General features: G+C 34.9%; 1 protein-coding gene across 1 annotated transcript in view; it reads right to left on the bottom strand.

Annotated features, from left to right (window-relative positions):
* The window catches only part of LOC135212045 (rho guanine nucleotide exchange factor 11-like), a 792,100-nt gene that overhangs the window by 153,218 nt on the left and 616,747 nt on the right, over window positions 1–22,135 (bottom strand). Inside the window, exon 7 of the mRNA XM_064245362.1 lies at window positions 13,245–13,294. Coding sequence (XP_064101432.1) covers window positions 13,245–13,294 — 50 coding nt within the window. The remainder of the gene's footprint in view (window positions 1–13,244; window positions 13,295–22,135) is intronic.

Raw genomic sequence — 22,135 nt, 5'->3', positions numbered from 1 at the left:
ACTTCATTAAAATATTTAAGCATGTTTAAATACAAAAAAAAAATCAATCTGCCAATGTTCAAGTTTCGGCATTATCATTAATTATAATAGGTCTGATGCTACATTTTTAGTTTTGAAATATCTAAATTTCCAAATATCCTTTTCAAATATCTATGAGGCACGAAGTTCTCTCCCATGGAAGCTACTGCAGATTTGCTCTCTTCTTCGCCTGATGCGGAGGGCTTCATTCTTATAACCAGTTCCGAAGTGGTTTGTTTTCAAGCCATCTGTTACATCGAATAAGAATGTCGATACTGAAAACGCTTATAACCTTCAAGATTCTCTCTTTGGATATCAGTCTGCTTTTGGTTTGGTAAAAGAGCTTGACGTGGAAAATATTAACTGCTCTCAGATTTTCTGTCATTCTCTCTGAAAAGAATTACGTTCTAAATTAAACGAACAAGTAAAATGTCCACACTTCTATGCATAACATTAATCGGTCTATTTAGTTTTTTGTATGTAATTATTCCTCTCTTTTATTTAGAAAGTTTTCATTTCCCGAAGAGATTGAAGCAATCGTCACCAAAGGTTCACAAGAAAAGAGTTTATACACATTTAAAATTCTATTGCACAGCATAATTTTGGTCTTTTCTTAATGAATACAAATTCACTTGATACTGGCTACAACTATCCTTTATAGAACGAAAAAACCACATTTCATCCCGAAAAGAAATTACTGATTACCGTTTTCATCTGGGCTGATTATCCACCTGTCAAGAGTTGATTAGATTAATTTCACTGTTAAACAGATAATATCTACATCCCGGATTAATAATAAACATCCCCTGATTCTGATAAAAACGTCCAATTTCTAAGCGCTGACAACAATGTCAAAGGTTAAGGGTTCAAATGTCTGCAGTGCCTGATCTTACCCCAGCTTCTTCTTCTGAACAGAGATTTTTAAAGTTTCTTGGTATTTCAGCTTATTTTGGTGTTTGCTTCCTACTTTTTCTGATCTTGTTCTTAAGCATAATAATATTGATCATAATAATAAACCCAACTATTATTATTCTTATTGTTATAGCAGTTACTCTTGATAGTAAGTATTAACACTGTAGAATGATTTTCTTTACAATTTGTTAATAACGTTTTCGCTAACGACTTAGGCATATACAATAATTCCCGATTAATTCGAAGTTCCACGTCAGTAAATAAAATATAATAAAGAAAGAAAGGAACAGAGACACGGAGAGAGCCAGGGCATCTTGAATGACACCTACAAATTAATAAACATCCACGAAATAATCTGATTATTTGACAAATGATAACAGCAAGATTGCGCCTCAAGGTTACGAGCTAAATGATCACTCGCCAGTTGTAAATCTTGATTTCGGAAAGAAGGAGGAGCTTTGTATGTTTCTTTATTCACTCTTTGTATATTCCAAGAAGCTCTAATAGATTTATCCACAGGTTACAGTTCAGTTGAACTAAGAAAGAGCCCAAATGTAGCTGTCCTCATCAGTAGGCATGAGCAGTGTAAACCGTTCAATAATTTCATCTTTCCATAAAAACCTGAGTATATATGTATGTTTACTTGAATAGTTTTTCTCTTATATATTTATGTGTGTATGCATGTATACATATATTTCTTACAAAAATACATTTCCATACGGGAGTGACAAAAATTTGTACAACAGGAGCGAAGAAAAAGCAAACAGAGAATTGCATTAATACTACAAGGAAAAACTATCAGATGTGAATAACCCAATATCAAGAGTGTATAAAAACACTATATAAAAGGTAGGATGAATAGCAACAAGGTAGAAAATAAAAAGAAGACGAGTGTCGATAATACAGGTAAATGCTTATCAGACCAAGAGGCTGAAAGGGCTGCTCAAGAATGGTGGAACAAAATAGCTGAAGGAGTGGATAAGAAACCGGTAGATGCAGTGATTTTGCGTTTGTTAGCCCCTTGAAAAAGATAGGATACAAATACAATACGGGATCCCTTACATGACAAAGTAATTACTTGCACAGTAATAGGTTTGAAGATAATCCTTAGACGATTAACTTAAATTTCAGAAGTTAAGGTAACTGGAAAATCTAATCCAGGTTAAGTCCAATTTCAAGAAAGTTTTATAAAATTGAAAAAGTTAAGATACAAGGATAAACCTCAACACGGAATATGAAACGTCTTGAGAGAAGATATTAGTGTTAACATAACATGTAATGTCATGGTAAAAGTGACGTTTCATCAAAAAATGAATATCCTAAAAGAATAACACACGAAATTTAATTCTGGCATTTGAAATTTGTGATGAAAGGAATAGTGACTCTAACGTAATATCACACAGAGAGAAAATGTCAAAAGGGGAAAAGCAAGAAGACCAGGCAAGTAATGATGCCCTGGGTGAATCGAGATACTGGGACACGGTCTTCAAAAAAGATGACATGAGGAAATAAAAAGATTCTGAAATGTGGGTTTGGTGGAAAATTGAAGAAGAGATGGGACGGGTTTGGACTGCTCATACGACTCAATCTGAAATGAAAAATGAAAATATCTGAGATATTTAAGAAGAGAGAGAAAAAAAAAGATTGAATTAGGCTTGTACCTCAGAAGGCAACGCACTACGATAGAGCGATAGCCGGAAATGAAGAGCAAGTGGCAAAGGAGAAAAGAAGAAGTATGGAAAATCTTATATACATTATATACATATATATATATATATATATATATATATATATATATATATATATATATATATATATATATATATATATATAATATATATATATATATTCTTCCCTTACGTGGTGCTGTTATCACGTGTGTAAAGCATGTTGTTAAGGGTGAAAAACTGAAACCCCATCACCGTAATGAAAAAATATAATTGAAAAATTTGATGACCGGCATTGAGACGTAAGATCCTTGAATTTACTTAAAGAATTGGGAAATAATTTCATAAAATACATTGTAAATCTCCTTGGCCATTCAGACGATAATTGCTGAACCGATAGATGGACGCATGTGCAGAACACTTCCACTGCATTCATCGCTTCATACCCCTAAGCAGAAAGCTTATTAGCAGTGTATGGAACATCCTACGCACACTGGGTCATTAGCCTCTATCCTGCACAGATTTACGCTTCTTGAATATCACGGCCCTTCAAAACTTATTCCAATCATCTTTCTTAACTCTTCCCGCTAATACTTCAGAATTAAAAACTCTGTTCACTATCATCCTTCATCCTTATGCACCAATCATCCCATAACATTCTGATTAATCCTTCTATTATGCTAAGCTCCTTATCGAGTCTACGACCTTTCTGCGTCAGCTGAGAAAATCTAGAGAATAAGTAACATGCCACGATTATTAGTAATTTGAAAGAGGAAAGAGAAGGCTCCATGATGCTCGTATGGGAGGTGGACTGGTTCAGGATAAAAGTTGGTCAAAGACTGGCCATAATGTGCGGCTTTGGCTCTTCAATATATTTATGGATACAGGGATTACTGAATTGAGGGAAAGGTCAAGAGTTGGAGCTGTAAGTCTGCCCTGGCTGATGTTTATAAAAGTTAGTTTGTGAGAGAAGAACGATGCCTTTGTAAGGGGAGTCGGTTGAAAGAGGATGTTATCATCATGGAAGAATATGAGAGCATATCAAATGCTCTGCTACAACGCCCTGCTACCTGGTTTACAAAATTTTCCGACTTTGGGGCTCATCTTCGATATATATATACATATATATATATATATATATATATATATATATATATATATATATATATATACATACATACATACATATATATAAACACACATACATATATATGATTATTTGTAAATAGATACGTGTTTCAAACGTACCAATCGGCTGTCATGGTGGAGGTGGGTTGTTACCCACGCTAAGTACAAATATTTAATCAAATATTTGATGAAACAAATAATAAACAAAACTTCGGGAGGAACAGAAAAACTAGACACATCAAGCTTTCTTACCCTTTTAGAGATTAATTCTCTCTTTTATAGTCCCGAAGCTATAAGTATTTTAAATATCACCATTACATTATGGACACAAAGCAAGCATAAATCTAAATAGAAATCTATATCATCACGAATTTGCCTTTACGAATATATAATCATTCCTCGAAGAAAGTAATCATCCTTTATTTAGGGGATTTGCAAGGTTCATTTTCAATGACTAATATCACACCTTCCTGCTTTACCCTTTTGGCTAATAATTACTAGTTGATGAAAAGATTTGCATCCAACAGAGCTGCGCGATAAAGTAGCATGCATTTAAAATAATTAAACATTTATAAATATGCATCTTGAGAGAGAGAGAGAGAGAGAGAGAGAGAGAGAGAGAGAGAGAGAGAGAGACGAGAGAGAGAGAGAGAGAGAGAGAGAGAGAGAGAGAGAGAGAGAGAGACTACGCAACCTTAACTCGGTCAGTCATATGTTTACTGACGTCATTTAATCAATTGTTCACAAAACTATGCCATTTCCAGTTTTTTTTCCATCCCTAAGATGGCCAGGTCATACAGTTTCCGTTTTATCCGCTCAAGATGGTTGCCTCAAACTTCAAGTGATATTGCGTTCCTACTTGGAGAAACCATTTTTCATTATTACGTTTCTTGAAGGCATTCATCTTTTTATATTGATTCATTTATATCTTTAAGAGAGATGTGGTATAAAGGTGAAGTTGTTCGCACTGACTTCATAAAAAAACGAAATAGATATTACGATCACTAAAGTAACATAATTCTTCTACAATTCTGAACTTACAGTCTATGGAGAAGTTCCTTTAAACAGCTATGATGTCTCATTTCCTTCAAGTAAGCCCTACCTCTTTCAGTCATAAATCAGTAACACCACTTTCAGCTCTCTGCATATGGTAATACTGCCATGATTTGCATAACATCTAATTATTGCCATTGTGATTTCGTCTATTGAAAGACGTCTCATCGGAAAAAATCGGTAGCACTCCCACATTACTGATCTGAATACTAGGAATAGTTGGTATGAGCAACTTCCCCCTTCGTCGCTAAATTGACCAATACAGTAGAATTACTTTAGCACAATATGCGTTATAATATTCAAAAATATTTAAACTTATTTCACTTCTTCAAGTATCCTCAGTACCAATGAGCTCCACAAATTAGCATATTTCTTGTCATCTGTATCACCCGTTTATACTCTCCAAAGCTGAAAAAAGAACGCTCTTAAAAGAGACTGGTAACCCCGAGACTCAAGCTAGCCTGTAACTTCCATACCAAACAAGTGTTTGTGAATTGTGATATTAAATACTAACATCTTCAAGTGCTACCTACAGACATTGGTGAAGCCTTGAAATAGAGAAAAAAGCCTCTCCTTGCTTAGAAATATAACCACCTTTGATGTTTTTAAGCAACCACTAATATATAATCAATCGCAGTATGTCATTTCATTGATTATTATTATTATAATAATATAATAATATCATTATGATTAATAATGGTAAGAAACGAAGAGCTGAAATTTTTCGTATGTTTAGAATTCTTTGAATATTGGAAAATATTTCCAAGACGCAATAATCAATTAATGGTCTCACGTGAGAAAATAATGAGGGGTACTTTTTTATTACGTCTTAATCCAATAAAGACTGAACAGTAAGAGTTTGAGCACATCATATCCAATTATTACCATCTGCAATTGTTTTTAAGATAAAATAAAACGGGTTCGTATCAGTACAAAATAGCTGGTAATGCTAGGAAACTTGATGAAGAAACACAAAGAGCAATATAGATATGGGTTAAATTCTGAAAAGCAATTCGTAAGTGCTACACTAGTTAAATATCGAGTAAACAATCCGTAAGTGCACTTAGGAAGTTTAAAAGGTGTCCTCGTGGTGTCTTCCATTGTATGTGGACAAACCTTCGTAAATGGGAAATGTTCATACTATGCAAAAAACCGATTCTTAACGATGTTGAAACAGACGACTGATTAAGATGCAGTTACAGGAGACAAGAAAAACTGGTGTAAAAGATGGGGTAGAGGCACTCATACAATCAAATATGTATACGAATAAAGGAGAAACTGAATATGCCTCAACCACTATATACACCTACTAACCGCATTTCGAGTCCCATTACTGACGCTCGTCTTGCGTGACGTCTCATTTTCTTTGAATACCAACGCCTTTTCATCTTAACATTTCATCGGCTCCACCATTCCGACCCAATGATGTACCAAAACTTTTCTTTCCTCTAAAACGGCCGAATGAATCCACAATCCTTGTTTAAAACTTCATTCATACACTAACAATTGAACTCTTAATTCTTCTTTTACGCTACTTTATGCCCTGTACCTCAGTTACTTAATTCAAGTGTACTCTATTTGTAGCTTAATGTTTGTGTACATAAAACGTCACGGTGATGCGATAAATATCCATAAATAGCCAGGTGTTCCAAACGTACCAATCGGCTGTCATGGTGGTGGTGGGCTGATGCTGACTCTATGTAAAATATTTGATAATAAAACATAATAAATACAACTTCAGAAAAAACACTAGACACATCGAGCTTTCCTATCCATTTTTCAGGTTAGTTCTATCATGTACAGTCACTAAGCTATAAGTATTGTAAATTGCACCATTACATTGACGCAAAGTATATATAAGTCTATATCAGCAAAAAATTCCCTTAACAAAAACTATGTATGAAACTGATAAGTACTATGTCTCTCTCTCTCTCTCTCTCTCTCTCTCTCTATCTCTCTCCTGTTAAGATAGTTGCTTCATTTACATTGCCCAGCATTTTTGACATTTTATATTTCATTACTTCTCACCCCCCATTCCTATCGGGGCTGAACTTGGACTTGGTCACTATTCATGTCAGCGACCTTGAAAACTAAGAGTTAGACACTAATATCTATCATTTTTAACATTTTATTTCTTAACCCTTCTCAACCCCCTATTAGGGCTGAACTTGGAATCAAAAGGTATTGGGAATGTCACTATTCATCTCAGCAACCTGAAAAATATGGATTAAACTCTAAGATCTGTTGTTTTCAGTTATTTTCATGTCACCCCTTTCCCACACCCCCTTCTCACTAGAGCTGAACTTGGGCTTAAAGGGCATTGGGAGTGTCTGTCTTCATCTCAGGGACCTCAAAAAGTATTAATTAGGCACTAATATCTGTCAATTTTGGTTTTTATTTATGTCACCTGCTTCCATCTGGCCCCCATCCTTTCTGGGCTGAACATGGAATAGACGCATACAATTGCCATTTTTGGTTATTTTTACATGTCACCCACTTCCCACCCCCTTCTCATCCCCTCCCTATTGGGGCTGAACATGGACTTGAAGGGCAATGAGTGTCACAATTCATCTTACTGACCTCGAAAACTATGGATTAGACAGGGCTATATGCCGTTTTCAGTTCTTTTTATGTTTCACCGCTTTCCCACCCCCTTCCCACCCTGCTCCCCTTGGTGCCAGAGATGTCTTACTCCCACAGTATTCTTTCCCAGATGTTAAGTCATATGTATAAAAAAGTTTGGTTGAAATTGCCCAATGCATTTCAAAGTGTATGTGGCACACACACATAATCCACACATACATGCATCCATACGAGTATTGTCTTTTCTCGTATTTATGTCAGTATCTGCTCAGTAAAGGGCTTTTAAAGTCGAAAGATCTTGCAGACTCCTTCGTTTATTTTTCCTTCGTGGCATTTATCTTTATATATATATATATATATATATATATATATATATATATATATATATATATATATATATATATATCATATATACATATATATATATATATATATATATATATATATATATATATATATACATATACACATTTACAAAATAACGACCTTTGCACTCATAAAGCATTCATAAACTTTTCTGCCCATAAACACTTTAATACACTTTCCGTGGGGTCACCTTCACTTTTCTCTAAGGACATGGAATGTCATTTGTCACATGAATTCTTGGGAAATTTACAGTATGTGCAAACCGTAGTCAAGTTCAACGTGTAAATTGCAATATCCCATTTCAACACCCTATTTTTAACATTCCATCCATAAGATGGAAGGAGATTAAAACTCCACATAAATATTATTGTTGTAAGGTAGGTGTCAACCTTGCTCAAGAAACAGGGTGATGAGCAAAGGAACAAAAGCGCCAGGAATTTAACAACATAGCTGTGACTCTTATTTCCAATTTAATAGTTAAAAAAAACCTGATAATTAATAGATACGAACATTCACTTGTGTTTGCCAGTATCCAGTTCAATGATCCAGGCAATTACATTTCCAATGGATGTATGTGTATTTTTTTTTAATAACTTTAACTTCAGAAGTAATCATCTCTGCTTTATCTTTTTCCATGGCGAAAAATGATTAGAGTATAAAAATTACTTCTGCTTGGTAACTTAAATTTATTACTTATCATAACCAGACTTTGGATCCTGGAAGTCCAATATGTTGGCACTGCTGGGCAACATTTCAATATAATTCCACAATCTTGTGCTCTGATCACCTGGCAAGGTTTCAAATAAGCCAATTTGAGCTTTGATGGTCACGTTGTTGCATCCTCACTCAGTGGCAGGTATAGTGTTGGCCGCTTTCCTGGTGTGATGACTCGATGACTCATCTTCCATATCCTGATGAATTTTTTGACTAGTTGAGAGAAGCTATCGATTTCATGGCTGCACTGAGGTTATTCATGTCCAGAAGTGCTTGTTCTAACATCTTTCTTGATGTTGGAGTCACTATCAGGTGAAGGTTATATTAGGTCCTAGTTAAAAGGGTACCTAATGTTGGCAGTTGTGTACACCTTAGGAATGGTGCCCTTCTGATAATTTCTACATTTACTTCTGTATCTCTTACAATGTCCGTTCAGCGCACCACTCACTTGTATTTCTTTACAGGTCATCCTAAAGAGTGCCACGGGGTCTTAGCTAGTTTCATTGTAGTTTGATGCACATATTCACTCAGACATTGATATGCTACGTTGATGTGTTTTTAGGGGATCCCTCTATGGTGGGGCTGCCGCTGGGGTGTTTTTCATAATCAGGTCTTTGGTATAGCTATTTTGGTTATGTATGGTGAAGTTCAGCTCTGTGTAAACATCGATGACATATATGTACTTTATCAGTGAATATGTCTTTCACTATGTGCTTGTCCTCTAGATATCTAAAGGAGATCCTTGCCTTAGAGTATAATGTGATAATATTTTCATGAGCAGGTTACAGCTGTTCATTATTCTTGTACCATTAGTTCTGTATCTCACTGGCCTGCTTATTTAAGCTTCCATTACTGATCATCACATGGAGGCTTTGTCCAAGGATTGGTGGGTATCCTGTCTTGAGTTATTATTCCTTTAAACACCACCTTCTCTGCACAACTAAGGTCCTGAAATTTTTGCTTTCTGCCGAGGCCCTCACTGAACATGGTGAATACACAAACAACAGTCTTACCTGGCAATTAAAGGCAGCTACCAAGGAGATCTCACAAACTAAAGGCATGACTGTACGATGAGATGGTAAAACTGGCCCTAATCTTAAAAATAATCAGAATATGGTAAGCTTGATGAAATTCTTGCCAACGGAACAAAGTTTAAGCAGGCTACAAAAATCCAAAGGATAACATCAGGAGTGCAGCAAACAGGATGGCTGGTCATTAGGAATATTACAACCAAAACAGCTTGGGAACACACTGCATCCCATAATTAGCAAAGCCCCTGCACAACCCTGCAGTTTAGGTAAATGCCCCAATGAAATAATCACATTATATGCTCGGCTGGTACAGTCTTCGTTTATTGGAAGAATTTTTCATGAATATAAAGTGCTCCACCGGTGATGGCACCTTCGTTCCTATGGATGTTTTACTAACTACAGGGTTCATACTTACACCCAAGAAGACGGAGACATTAGGTGTATGCCATTTGGAGTCAGTTTTGCTAAATTCAATAAAGATGTGATGTATTCTTCCTTATTTGTCAATTCTGATAACTGCTTAAAAGTATCAAATACTTTTATACAAACTAATTTTGCCAAGGAAGTCAAGTCCTAGAATGCATCTGCCTGAACTAAACAGTTGAATTCTGCAACAATGCCACTCCCCTTCTTGGATCTCCTCTTCTCCCTAACAGACGATGACTTAAAAGCATCTGTTTGCACAAGAAAGACCAACTCTCGCCTCTGTCTCAAAAGGGGGAGTAAGTCCCCTCCCAAGCACAAGAAAAAATGGATTGTTTCTGTCAAATGTCGATGAATAATGAATACTTGAACACTAAAATAAGCAGTCAATAAGGGTCCCTGATGCACAACAATGTAATTCATCTATTCAAATCTACCATCTGAGGTTTTCTGGCTCATACAAGAATGTGATTAAGACTACAATAAAACTAGCTAAGGGGATTGCCTGACTTGCAAAAAGAAAGGCATTAAAGACCCACATGAGAGATGCTCCAAATTAAAATCATAAGAGACATAACAGTGAAAAACACAGAAAATACTGGAATGAGAAGCCTTCCCTGACACCAACATCAGCCATCCTTTCAACAAAGACCAAATAAGACCCTTACCATAGAAAGCTCCAACTTCAAGAGAGATGATGGAACAATCATTCCTGGGTGTGAACAACACCAGTGGTGCCAAGGAATATATAACTAAGTTACCTTTCACGAATCAAAATATTTGCTGGTAAATACCAACAGTTAGGTCATCAAACAGGGAAAGCAGCCAACACCATCCCTGTAATTCAGAGAGGCTGTAACAACGTAACAATCAGAGAGCATGTCCTCATCCATATAATCGAATACAAGTGTCAACAATTTGTCTCACTGCTTTTTTGACTCACTGCTACTCATGTGTTTTGGTACAACTTACCAAAGGGCCACCTGAAGCAGTAAGAACCTCAGGGATAACCTGGCTGAAGACTTCCTCATAAACGCCAGAGTTATTTAGCAACTTAGATGTCATATTTACATATTTATTAAAAGAATTCCATCGAAGAATGTTTATCTCTCCATTCACGAAGGAATGACAACTGCAGGGGTTACTGGTATTATTTATAAGAAAAAAGGGTAATCAGAAGAAAATTTGAATTTTATACAAATTAAATGCAGCTGATGCGGCAATCACATTTAATTCTACTTGCTTGAAATACAGTCTTCTAACTATAAGAATAACAATAGTCATGATAATAACATTAATAAACGGACGGAAAACGGGAGTGCTCTACCTGTCAAGTCTTTTATACGTTTCATTAGTTCTTGAAGGATATAAAACTCATCCTTCAAACACTTTTTCTTATGAGAAAACTACGGCCAGCACATTACTCTATCTCATCTATACCAAAATAACAATCGATTAACACCTGCTACTGAACTAAAATAAGTTAATTTATGCATAATACACATAAACTCTCTCTCTCTCTCTGTCTCTCTCTCTCACACACACACAGACAGGCGCGCACACACATAACATATATATACTAAGTCTACATACAGAAATAATTTATACAGATACTTCACATGGAATCTACCATATTGTAAATGGGGTTCACTGTCATGTCAGTACCTGGCATTGCCAAAGCGTATTGTATAAGGTCTGATCATTTTTGAAGACATCTATCCAATATATACATACTACTTTTAAAACATCTAATTTCTTTTCTACGATAAGAAAATTATCCTACTATTTTCAACTAATTCCATCTACAGCTACGGGCTTATGAGAAACAAAAATGTGCATCAAACTACAAAAAAGGCAACAGGTGAATGAACTAACACAATTACCAGAGAAAAGATTATTCCAACAATCTAGTAACATACATGTTGCACCAAACAATTACACTCTTTACACCAATGTAATTATGGAGATGATTTTACGCTACGATTTTATTTGCCGTGAATATATTTTCAAACGTGTCTTCATCTGATCATATAAATGACCTAGCCTGCAAAAAATTCATGAGTGGTCATCCTCTCAGGAATGTGCGCAGCTAAAGAATGGACATTCTCTAAAATAATGCTGAAATCATAGCATATAGCTCTTTGTTCTATGAATATCAAAACGTATTTTTCCGTACCTTGAATAAAAATAATTACAATTCAAATGCACGTAATCGTTGGTGTTACATGCAATGCATATTTCTAAAAATGTGACAGCCTCGAACATTACGAAAAACATGGAACGGTCAACATCTGCATGTGACATCATAGTGACAAGAAATCAGTTTCATATTCCCGGCAGCACACAGGCCAATATATATATATATATATATATATATATATATATATATATATATATATATATATATAAAATAAATAAATAAATAAATAAAGGAAGATTTTTATTTATATAACACTCGAAAGCGATGGAAAATGCGTTCTAGATCATAATGCCATTTTTAATATCAATTTTCAACATGAGTTCCTGGGTATAACAAAATATTATAGAAGTTAATCCATAAGAGCGGGATTGTCCTGAGGGGCGTAGTAACTATATAAGAGCAAGAGCCAACGGATCCTACAGTTTCATAATCATTTATATCCACGGCATTTTTACTTTAATTGTGCTTTTCGAACAACTACGTTCAGACCTATACAAATATCAGTGCCTTAAAAATACGTACGTCATCAATATGTAATCAGTACATTGCAATTTAGGTCTTGTTTTTTTTTATTAACGTTTTTCGCTAGTCTTCGGAATGCTTACATTTTCAACAACAATTTCTTCCAAAGGATTTATAGCACCAAATTAAAGAAAGATAAGTATGTATCAAATCACGACAAATAAATGGACAGTAGGTCATAAGACAAGTGTAAAACCATTAAAAAGTTTGCACACAACTCTACATCACTTCCAAAATAACCACATACACCTGGTCATAATAAACGACAAATTTTAGGACATCACACACACACACACACCCACAACACACAAACACACATATATACATATATATTATATTAATAATATTATATAATATATATATATATACATATCTATATAATATATTTATATCATATGTATATTATATATTATAATACATATACATACATGTGTATGTATATGTGTATATATATACTAACAAAGAATTACCATTACAACAAAATCCGAAGTCAGAACGTCTACCTGTGGCTACAGTCAAAAGAACATAGCAATTCGTTACTCTACATAACAAAGCCAACATCTCTACAAAGAAGATGGCGTCCATTATCAGGGGGATGGAGCCGCCCCCCAGTCTTCAGATACTCACAAGCCTCAGGAGGGACCAGGTGTTCTTTCCCTTCCGGGTTCCAACGGGATCTGAAAAACAATCGCAAGCTATTCATCAATTAATAGATTTTGTTCTTTCATTTACTTAATCGCCATCAAGATTTACCCTATGAAATGGTCGGGTGTGTAGCATATCAACCCGACAAACACATAATGCAAATTATGAGAATTCCCAAACTCAAAAAGGGGATATTTTCGAAAAACAGGCAAATCTAGCCTAAAACCCAAGAGGACATCTGCATAGAGAAGGAGGTTGTGGATTCGATGTATCTAGAGAATTCGATCTAGGCAGTCAAATGAAAATTAAGATCTGGGTGCCAAACTAGTATGGGGGAACTAATTTTTACTAAAGCGTTGCTAAACTATGCTAAATAGCACTAAGGGAGTGGGGATGACTAAGACATATTTCAAGATGCATTAATTTCCGTAAGGCATACACAGCATATATGCATATGAGAGATAAACTCTCTAATAATGGACAGGGGAAGACCTGAAAGTTCGTTTGAGGTGTTGCATTTGGAGATCAGCTACCAGGGGAGCAGATAAATAACAATAAGGTAGATGGTATGCTAATTTCCTCATTGGTATAGAAATAAATCAGATTACAAAAGCGGTAATATTATATTATTATACATTCTAACATAAACTATTGCCTTTTGTATAAGTGTTTCAAATTGTAAATTGGTAAAAGTGCAAATGCAAAAATTTACAGCATTTGTATACCTGTGTGAGTGTGGTTGTAGGTTTAGTGTGCCGAGAGAGAGAGAGAGAGAGAGAGAGAGAGAGAGAGAGAGAGAGAGAGAGAGAGAGAGAGAGAGAGAGAGCAGGTGCCATACCTATTATAAACGCTAGGATGGCCATACCTTTCAATGAAAAGCAAGCCAAGAGGATACAGGGGAAACAAGGATGTTTAAGGAGTTGGCCTATTTTCTCTTTTGCAAAAAGACAAAATATGAATTGTGAGGAAAGTTTTATTTGTACCACTGACAAACGATGCACTTACCCTTGAGAATTCTCAAATGTATTTTCTGACGAAAGAACATAGTTATTGAAGACAAGTGATAATGGCTACCAGAGAAATTTTTTTACATAATAACACGCATTTCCTCTGAAAAACAATTAATGAAACGCTAACACATTCAAATTCATATATATATATATATATATATATATATATATATATATATATATATATATATATATATATATATATATATATATATATATATATATATATATATATATAATAATAAAATAATCCCAGAGTTTGCTTGAATTTACTCTAAAGTTTCAAGTACATCCAAAATATCCATATTCAATGGTTACAGTTTATACAGCATCCATTTTATATCGCTTTTAACTACATAATTCAAGTGACTACAGCTGAACTGTAAGCTCATTTAATGCCAGTTGTTGATCACACTTCACTGAAGCAAGACTCATAATGGGTGAAGAGACTTATTTGGCGAATCTCCCTATACTTGCAAAAAGGAATCAATCTTTTGTGAGAAAGTGATTTGTTTCACTTATAGATTTAATGCATGGGTTATTTTCAACAGAAGGGAGACCACTTAAAAGACTGGTATATCACTGGAAATTACAATCTGATAACACTGGGCTCACAGAGCTCCTAAGTCTTAAAGAAATGACACATAATACTGCAAATATTTTCGCTAGGGCACAGATTCGGAAAACCCGAAATCAAAAAACCAAAAGAATCACAGAAGACTATGATTCTGCTAAACACTTTTTCAAGTTGCAATGTTCCAAAAGGTTTTTGATTCGTCGTTTCTACTAAAGTAGCTCTTCGTGTATCTCATAACAGAACCTTCCTCGCAAAAAAAATCTTTCATACACCATACAGCGTGTTCTTTAAATTATGATGTTCCATCTGGTTTTGAAGGTCCTCTGTGTTTCCTGTAGTATGCTGTAGTTTACTAACTGAAAAGGGGCGTAATTTACAAAATATTGGGATTTTTTTTGTAGATAATCTCTATATGTTATTAATGTATGATGATCATTCCAGAGCAGTCTCAGATCTCTGTGCATGAAAATAAAAAAAATATATATCAAATTTGCTCACGATGACAATATTTTCATAGTAACTTTAAAGAAAGCTGATGACAGGGATACAAAAAATATCTCTAAGGGAAGGAGTTGATGATGAGGAGACCCTGCTGAAGTTTCTGAATATAATTTTGAGCGCAATATGTACAGAAAAAATGTCAACAAAATTTCAGTTGGAAGGACAAACCGTGTTAGAGAAAAAATGAACAGTTCTAATTTAATTTTTCTCTTTCAAGAAAGGAATCGAAAATGGTTTTGCTCACGCGATGCCAACCAAATGGTTAACGTTCTAGGAAAGAAACAGACTATACTGATGAGACTGAGTGAGTTTCTTAAAACAGGTCTCTGTTTGTTAATCTTAATCTTCCTTCATGATGTAGTAATGGTTTCTATTAACCTTCAGTGATGGGCAGAAAAGAGGTTTCAAGAGTGAGCACACTGTCTCTTAGGTACACTGCATTTTTAAAATTACAAAGCCATTAAGAATTTATATCATTTGGCTACACAAATGATCTTATATTAGTTTTGGTTTTGTTTGCGTTTCTACCATCAATTGTCTGTTGTCTAAAACAAGAAATTACATGTAACACCATCTATAAGAGTGACTCAAGAACACGATGCTATAAGAGTGACTCAAGAACACGATGGCAAAAAAATGAACAAAACAAATAACATGTTTATTACTGAGAGTGCATGAACATATATGCCCAAACCGACTGATTCTCATGAATCAGAGGATAAAACGTACAGCATGGTAGGTTCTCAGTTTAATACTTTTTATAAATATAATGATCTTCTCTTCACATAATGATTCCTGCAGAGAAACACGATGGGCAGTGTACATAATGCAGAAAAATGTACGGAACTGAATGTACATACCAATGGTTAAATGCGCCAACCATGGACAAAATGAATCAAGTGGAAAAACGTCCCCTCTGGACAAATGAACCCATTGACAAAATGGTTTCATTGAACTCAGTACATCCCAATAGACAAAATATACAAAATAAGCAAAGTGTATCCAACAGACGAAATTTACCCGATACATATATGCCAAAAGTTCACCTATGAAGCAAAATATACAAATTGGACAAAAAGTATCCCCTATACCAAATTGTACTCTCGAAAAAAACATGCAAAAGAGTATCAAATAAATATACGGTAAAAAATTGACAAATTGTTCATAATATACCAAATGTGTACATAATATCCAAAGGGAATACTCAGCGCCTTACGTCCACTTGGTATTTTTCCATTAGATTCATTTAGTATTATGGAAATATTTAGTACCCAGAGAACATTTTCAATATTTTGGGTATGTTTTGTCATTACGTTTGTAGGCTTAAAAATTTCAACTGGTTTAACAATGAGTGGATTTTGACTAAGTTCGGACATTTCAGTAGGATTACTTTGCGTTCTCTGTAGCAAGCCTTGCATGCCCTTCGCTCATTTTTGTCTTTAAGATTTAACTTCACATTACCAAGTGGTGCAAGTAAGCGATTTGCAGCAGATGCCCATTTCACATCTATTTTTTGCATTTTCAGCTCCTATTTTACTAAATTTCATTCCCTTATATATATTTCCATATGCTATGTCTGAATTTATATCTTATAAACCCAAAACATTTAAGGTGAATAATGAGAACATCAACTTCAAAGCAATCAACAATTCTCTACTTTGAACAACTTTAAGTTGTTCCTGCAAGATCACTCAACGTAACATCCTAAATAAATGTATTAGGATGGTCCCTCAGTGATATTAACTACAATAGATAAAGAGGAGATATAGCTTTGAACCCTGCAGTAGGTGGAGAATTGTCAGGAAAGATACCTACGACAGGACCGTTCCAGTGAGGAAAGCTATATAATTATGGGCTTGGAAAGTGTCAATAGATCCTAGATAAAAAAACCAAATAAAACTTTGGTCATTAATTAAGTTTAATCTTGATTTCAAGTACTAATACTAACTGAGTAAGAGGGAATGAGGTTAAAGGCTTCCGTAAGGATTGATGTACCTTACAATCGTATTCAGGAAAGACATTTTTGAAGTGAGTATAAGGGTACACAAACAGGCACCTGCTTCACACTTATCTGCGACGTCAATTTCTTGTATGAATCTTTCAGAATACTGTGTATAATTTTAAAGAGTTTTATATGGAGATTCGGATTTGGACTAGCTATCATATACTATTAAATGACAATATTTTTTTCTTCTGTCGCTTGATGATATAAAGTCGTCTTTTCTTTGTAGATAATTGCAATCTTCAGTCCACCTGAAAAAAAATGTGAGGACAGCCAAATAAAGGGGTCTTTAAAACAATTACGTTTCAGCTTTGCCCATTCTGTTATGTTATATCCTTCTGTTCTCGTAGGTCAGATGGGTACCCACTTAATTATAAGAGTTTTTCGTCAACAAAAAGCGATTAACGGTCATAAAACTCGGACGTGGCCACCTGAAGAAGATCTCAAAATGCTACGAAGGAAAACAGTTCCAAATTATCTAATAATACAATAATTCCAGCTCTACTTTTAAACAGAATCATAAAAAAAGACTATTCAAAGTCCTTAATCCAGTGAAAAAGCGAACGGTAACGCAAAACAATAGATAAAAGTTCGTTAATTAAGTATTCTTTACGCACATACGTAGCATAAATGTTTTTAGGACATTTGAATAACCATTCCATTCAATAAACCCAGTTTTAATATCTTATTATCTTTGCAAATAGTCATAATGACTCGACTCGACTCTTACCTATTTTTCATAATAATATCTAAACCTGATAATGAGCTCGAGTTAGTCATGTCTGACCTTTGACGCTACATAAGGTGACTTCGCGATGTTATTTTCACTTGAGTAATGGAATCTGGTCATTTTTACATGTAAAAAATCATCCAAATGCCTGGATAAAAAGAGACGACCAGGTCTTTAGTAATTTCTCATTTCCAGGTATATAACAGAGACCTCTGTCATTCAATCAGGTATTTTATGGAAATTCTGAAATCTAGAATTAATCGAAAATTTCTTCGAACTCATACGCAATTTTTAAATGTGAAAGATTTATTCATAATTAAAGAAATCCATATAGATATTATACAAAATTTAATATAGAATATTTCACCAAGTGCTGAAATTGGAAGACTGAAGAAAGTAACATATTATAAAGAGTTAAAGCATATGTTTTTCAATCACTCTATTCTTTACTACTTTGGACCCTTAAAAGACAAAAACTTATATCGTGAAAATTTAGTTAAGGGGAGCTGGTACGACCGAAAGTTACTTTTTTTCCCCAAGCAATAACTATATATAACTTATTATACGATCAAAACTGAACTGTGTTTGCAAACTTGAATTGTACATAAAGAAAATATAGTCCAGTACAATTTAAAATAGGGATACAGGGTTCATTGTTATAATGATAATTGAACAGATCTGCTTCATAACAAATCAGGAAGATGAAAAAGGGCTAATATGGTCTAATACTGCTTAAATAACAGGGTTCTAATTACATCATGCCTGACAAAAATAAAATAAATAAATAAATAAATAAAACTAAGTAGAGGTTTGTGAAGTAGTTTCCGATATTACACTTGTTTGGTTAGATACAGGAGGGTAACTGGACAATTCCATACACAAGCAAGTCATCATGGGAAATCCTCCTTCTCCTAGTCAAGACGGGAAAGGGAACATGATGCTAAAAGTGCTGGCTGGGTCCCGGAGAACCCAAAAGGTATATAATTTCCCACAAGGCAGTGCTCAAGTACCACTATAGAGTATCCACAAAAGAGCAGTAGCGGACATAACGCTCAAAATGGAGAGATAACCGTGAGGTTCATGCCATTCAAAACGATGCAAGAGATACTAAATGCAACAGGGGATATGAAAAGGGTTAATATGAGTTCTGGGGCTATAAACTACGACGACTTCGCAGCACCAGACACAACTGAAGGACGGAGTCTTTGCGATGAGGAGGAAGGGGACGACAAAGAAACGGAGAAGGATAAAATGCGGATCTGAGTCCCTCCCAAAAAACTGTGAAATCAAACGAGCAAAAGGGGTTTGGAATGTCCCGAATACTCAAAAACACAGAAGATACTTACTGGAGTGCAAAGAGCTATAGGTGTCGGAGGAGGAAAAAGACCTAGCGGTGGATGTGGCACCAGATTTATCTCCTGAAGAGCACATAAACACAATCATCATCAACACAAGCTGCGACACAGATGACAATTATAGAGAGAAAAAAAAATCATCGGGTTGCTACACCTACAACTATTTAACTGGTTACTTGATTTACTCCTTTGCTACTCCGTTATGCACATTTTTATTGCAATGCAAGTAACATGTACAAAGACGATGCATTAGATAGTGACAGTCAAATAATCATAGTGGAGCATTACTAATCTCATTATTATCTTTAGGTTAAGCATAACTATTTAAATACTTAAGATTACAGCACCATCCACGAGCTCAACAAATCATCATCTTACTTTATAATACTGAAACATTCAAAACCACACTAATACATCAGGCAATTTTTAAACGGAAATCAACAACAGAAAAATTTAGTTTAAATAACAGAAGCACAAGAGAAGAGAAGTGTTCCATATCCCTCATGCCTCTAGAATATCATTAGAATTTTTACATGTATTTAAAGTACAAGGGGTCTAGTATTATAAGATCAGTTTATTCTTTACATAAAACAATAGCAACAGCTTAATGTTATAGTAAAATTTAGCACAGAGATTACACGTAATTTGCAACGACAAAATATTTGATCACGTTTCTCCAAAGTAATTTCTCCGTTTTCCTTCACTCATAGTCAAGATCAAGAGTGAAATGGACCGAGACCAAAAATGAAATATGTAGGTTGAAGGAAAACAATAAATATAATATTTTTAGCATGGGTAAATTTCTATTGAAGCTTCAGCGAGATCACTTTAATTTAGGGCAAAAACTACAAGGACCATATGAAAGTAATATATTTGTGGGGAGAAATTCGTTTAGTAACAAATTGTAAATTGCCAAATGTAAATAAATGCACACTTCCACATGAAGTGACTGAGATCGAAAGACAGAGCAGCATCAATTTGTAAATTTAAATCATACTAAGTTCGAGATCAGCATTATTGCATCCAGCTAGCCTGCGGGCCAAGAGCACGGCCCAAGGAAATTAATGGGTATTGACCTCCGTTACCTCGAAAAAAGTATCTGTGATCGATTATTCAGCTTCACAATCCTGCACCGAGCTAAAATGGGAAAGTTCAGTTATTCCTTCCAACGTTGAATTCTTTATTGGAATTCATTCATCTCTACATTTACGCTGCTGAAATTGATCAGACTTCTAACTATATCTGGTTGCTTTTCTTCTCAATGTTGTGCTGCATTTCTAACAAAGTGAAGATTTCTGTAGATTTTACATACTTTCATATGTATGCTTGGCCTGTCATGATTAACCTTGATATATAGAGAACAGTTTCTTTGTGTTTTGAAATATACATACACTAAATACATTATAGTCATTTGATTATGTTCCATTGTGTTTTTATTTTTATAAATAAATGATTCTTACGTTCTTTGCTAATTTTTCGACAGATATAATTATCCATTACATCACAGTATAAAAGCCGAGTTAACTAAGTTATTAGGCCGGAAAGACTGGTGTCATTCTGGTTTTAGTGTTTAATATTCAGGTAACTTAATTCTGTTTAACATAAAACGCAGACGGAACAGATACCTTAAATTTTAGATAAATTTTTGATATGCTTAGCAGATTCATTTCGAGGGTATAATGGTGAAATAATGTCTGAAGCGATTTCTCTTGTATCATTTTAAAATCGTTTCATTTGGTCTACTGTCAGAGCTCTGCAACAATTGTTTGTTTGTATGGTGTTTTTACGTTGCATGGAACCAGTGGTTATTCAGCAACGGGACCAACGGCTTTACGTGACTTCTGAACCACGTCGCGAGTGAACTTCTATCACCAGAAATACACATCTCTCACTCCTTAATGGAATGGCCGAGAATCGAACCCGCGACCACCGAGGTGGGACGCCAACACCATACCAACCACGCCACCGAGGCGTTTCTGCAACAATTGTAGTTAGTAAGAAATATATATATATATATTCTGCATGATAAAACAAAGTGTATATTAAAACGATTTCATGAAACCGATTAGTCCGTAGTGGAGGACATTTCATTAATTAGTTTATACAACGACTTTCATGATTTCACTCGATTCCATTGGTTGCTGACAGGTTAATAAATGATGGATTCTAAGTTTCTTACAATTCCGTTACATGAAATTAATTGTGGATTAGTATAAGAGGCAAATTTTTCAATTCCACCAGGGGGCAGGCTATAAACCACTTCCATACCAAGCATACATTTCCACTAGTCTCTTGAATGATATCCCAGATAAGTTATTCTAGCTGAATAAGGCTGAGGCTTTGAATTTGGTGTAACTTTTGAGAATCATCTAAAGACGGTGTCGGCAATTAACGCACGATTTAGGCATTATACGTATGGTCTCATATATTCTTATTGATGGCAGGATCAACGCAACCTATTTCAGCTTATTTGTCCTTCCTTTACTTCAATACTGTTCTCCAGTGTGGATGTCTGCTTCTGCCTGAGATTGATCTCTTTTAGAGAGAGTGGTTCATTTTCGTAGGTTTTTGTTTCCTAACTTTGGCAGTTATGACCAAGACCATCGACGGTTTTTCAGTCGTATTATAACAGAAACATTTGGCTATCACAATTAATTCCTGATCCTGTTTTGCTGCCAAGAGCAACAAGATTTGCTGA

The sequence above is a fragment of the Macrobrachium nipponense genome, chromosome 40, assembly GCF_015104395.2.
Source record: "Macrobrachium nipponense isolate FS-2020 chromosome 40, ASM1510439v2, whole genome shotgun sequence".
Taxonomy (NCBI): Eukaryota; Metazoa; Arthropoda; class Malacostraca; order Decapoda; family Palaemonidae; genus Macrobrachium; species Macrobrachium nipponense.
Note: the sequence above shows the minus strand (reverse complement) of the source record. Positions and strands in the feature narration are given on the sequence as shown.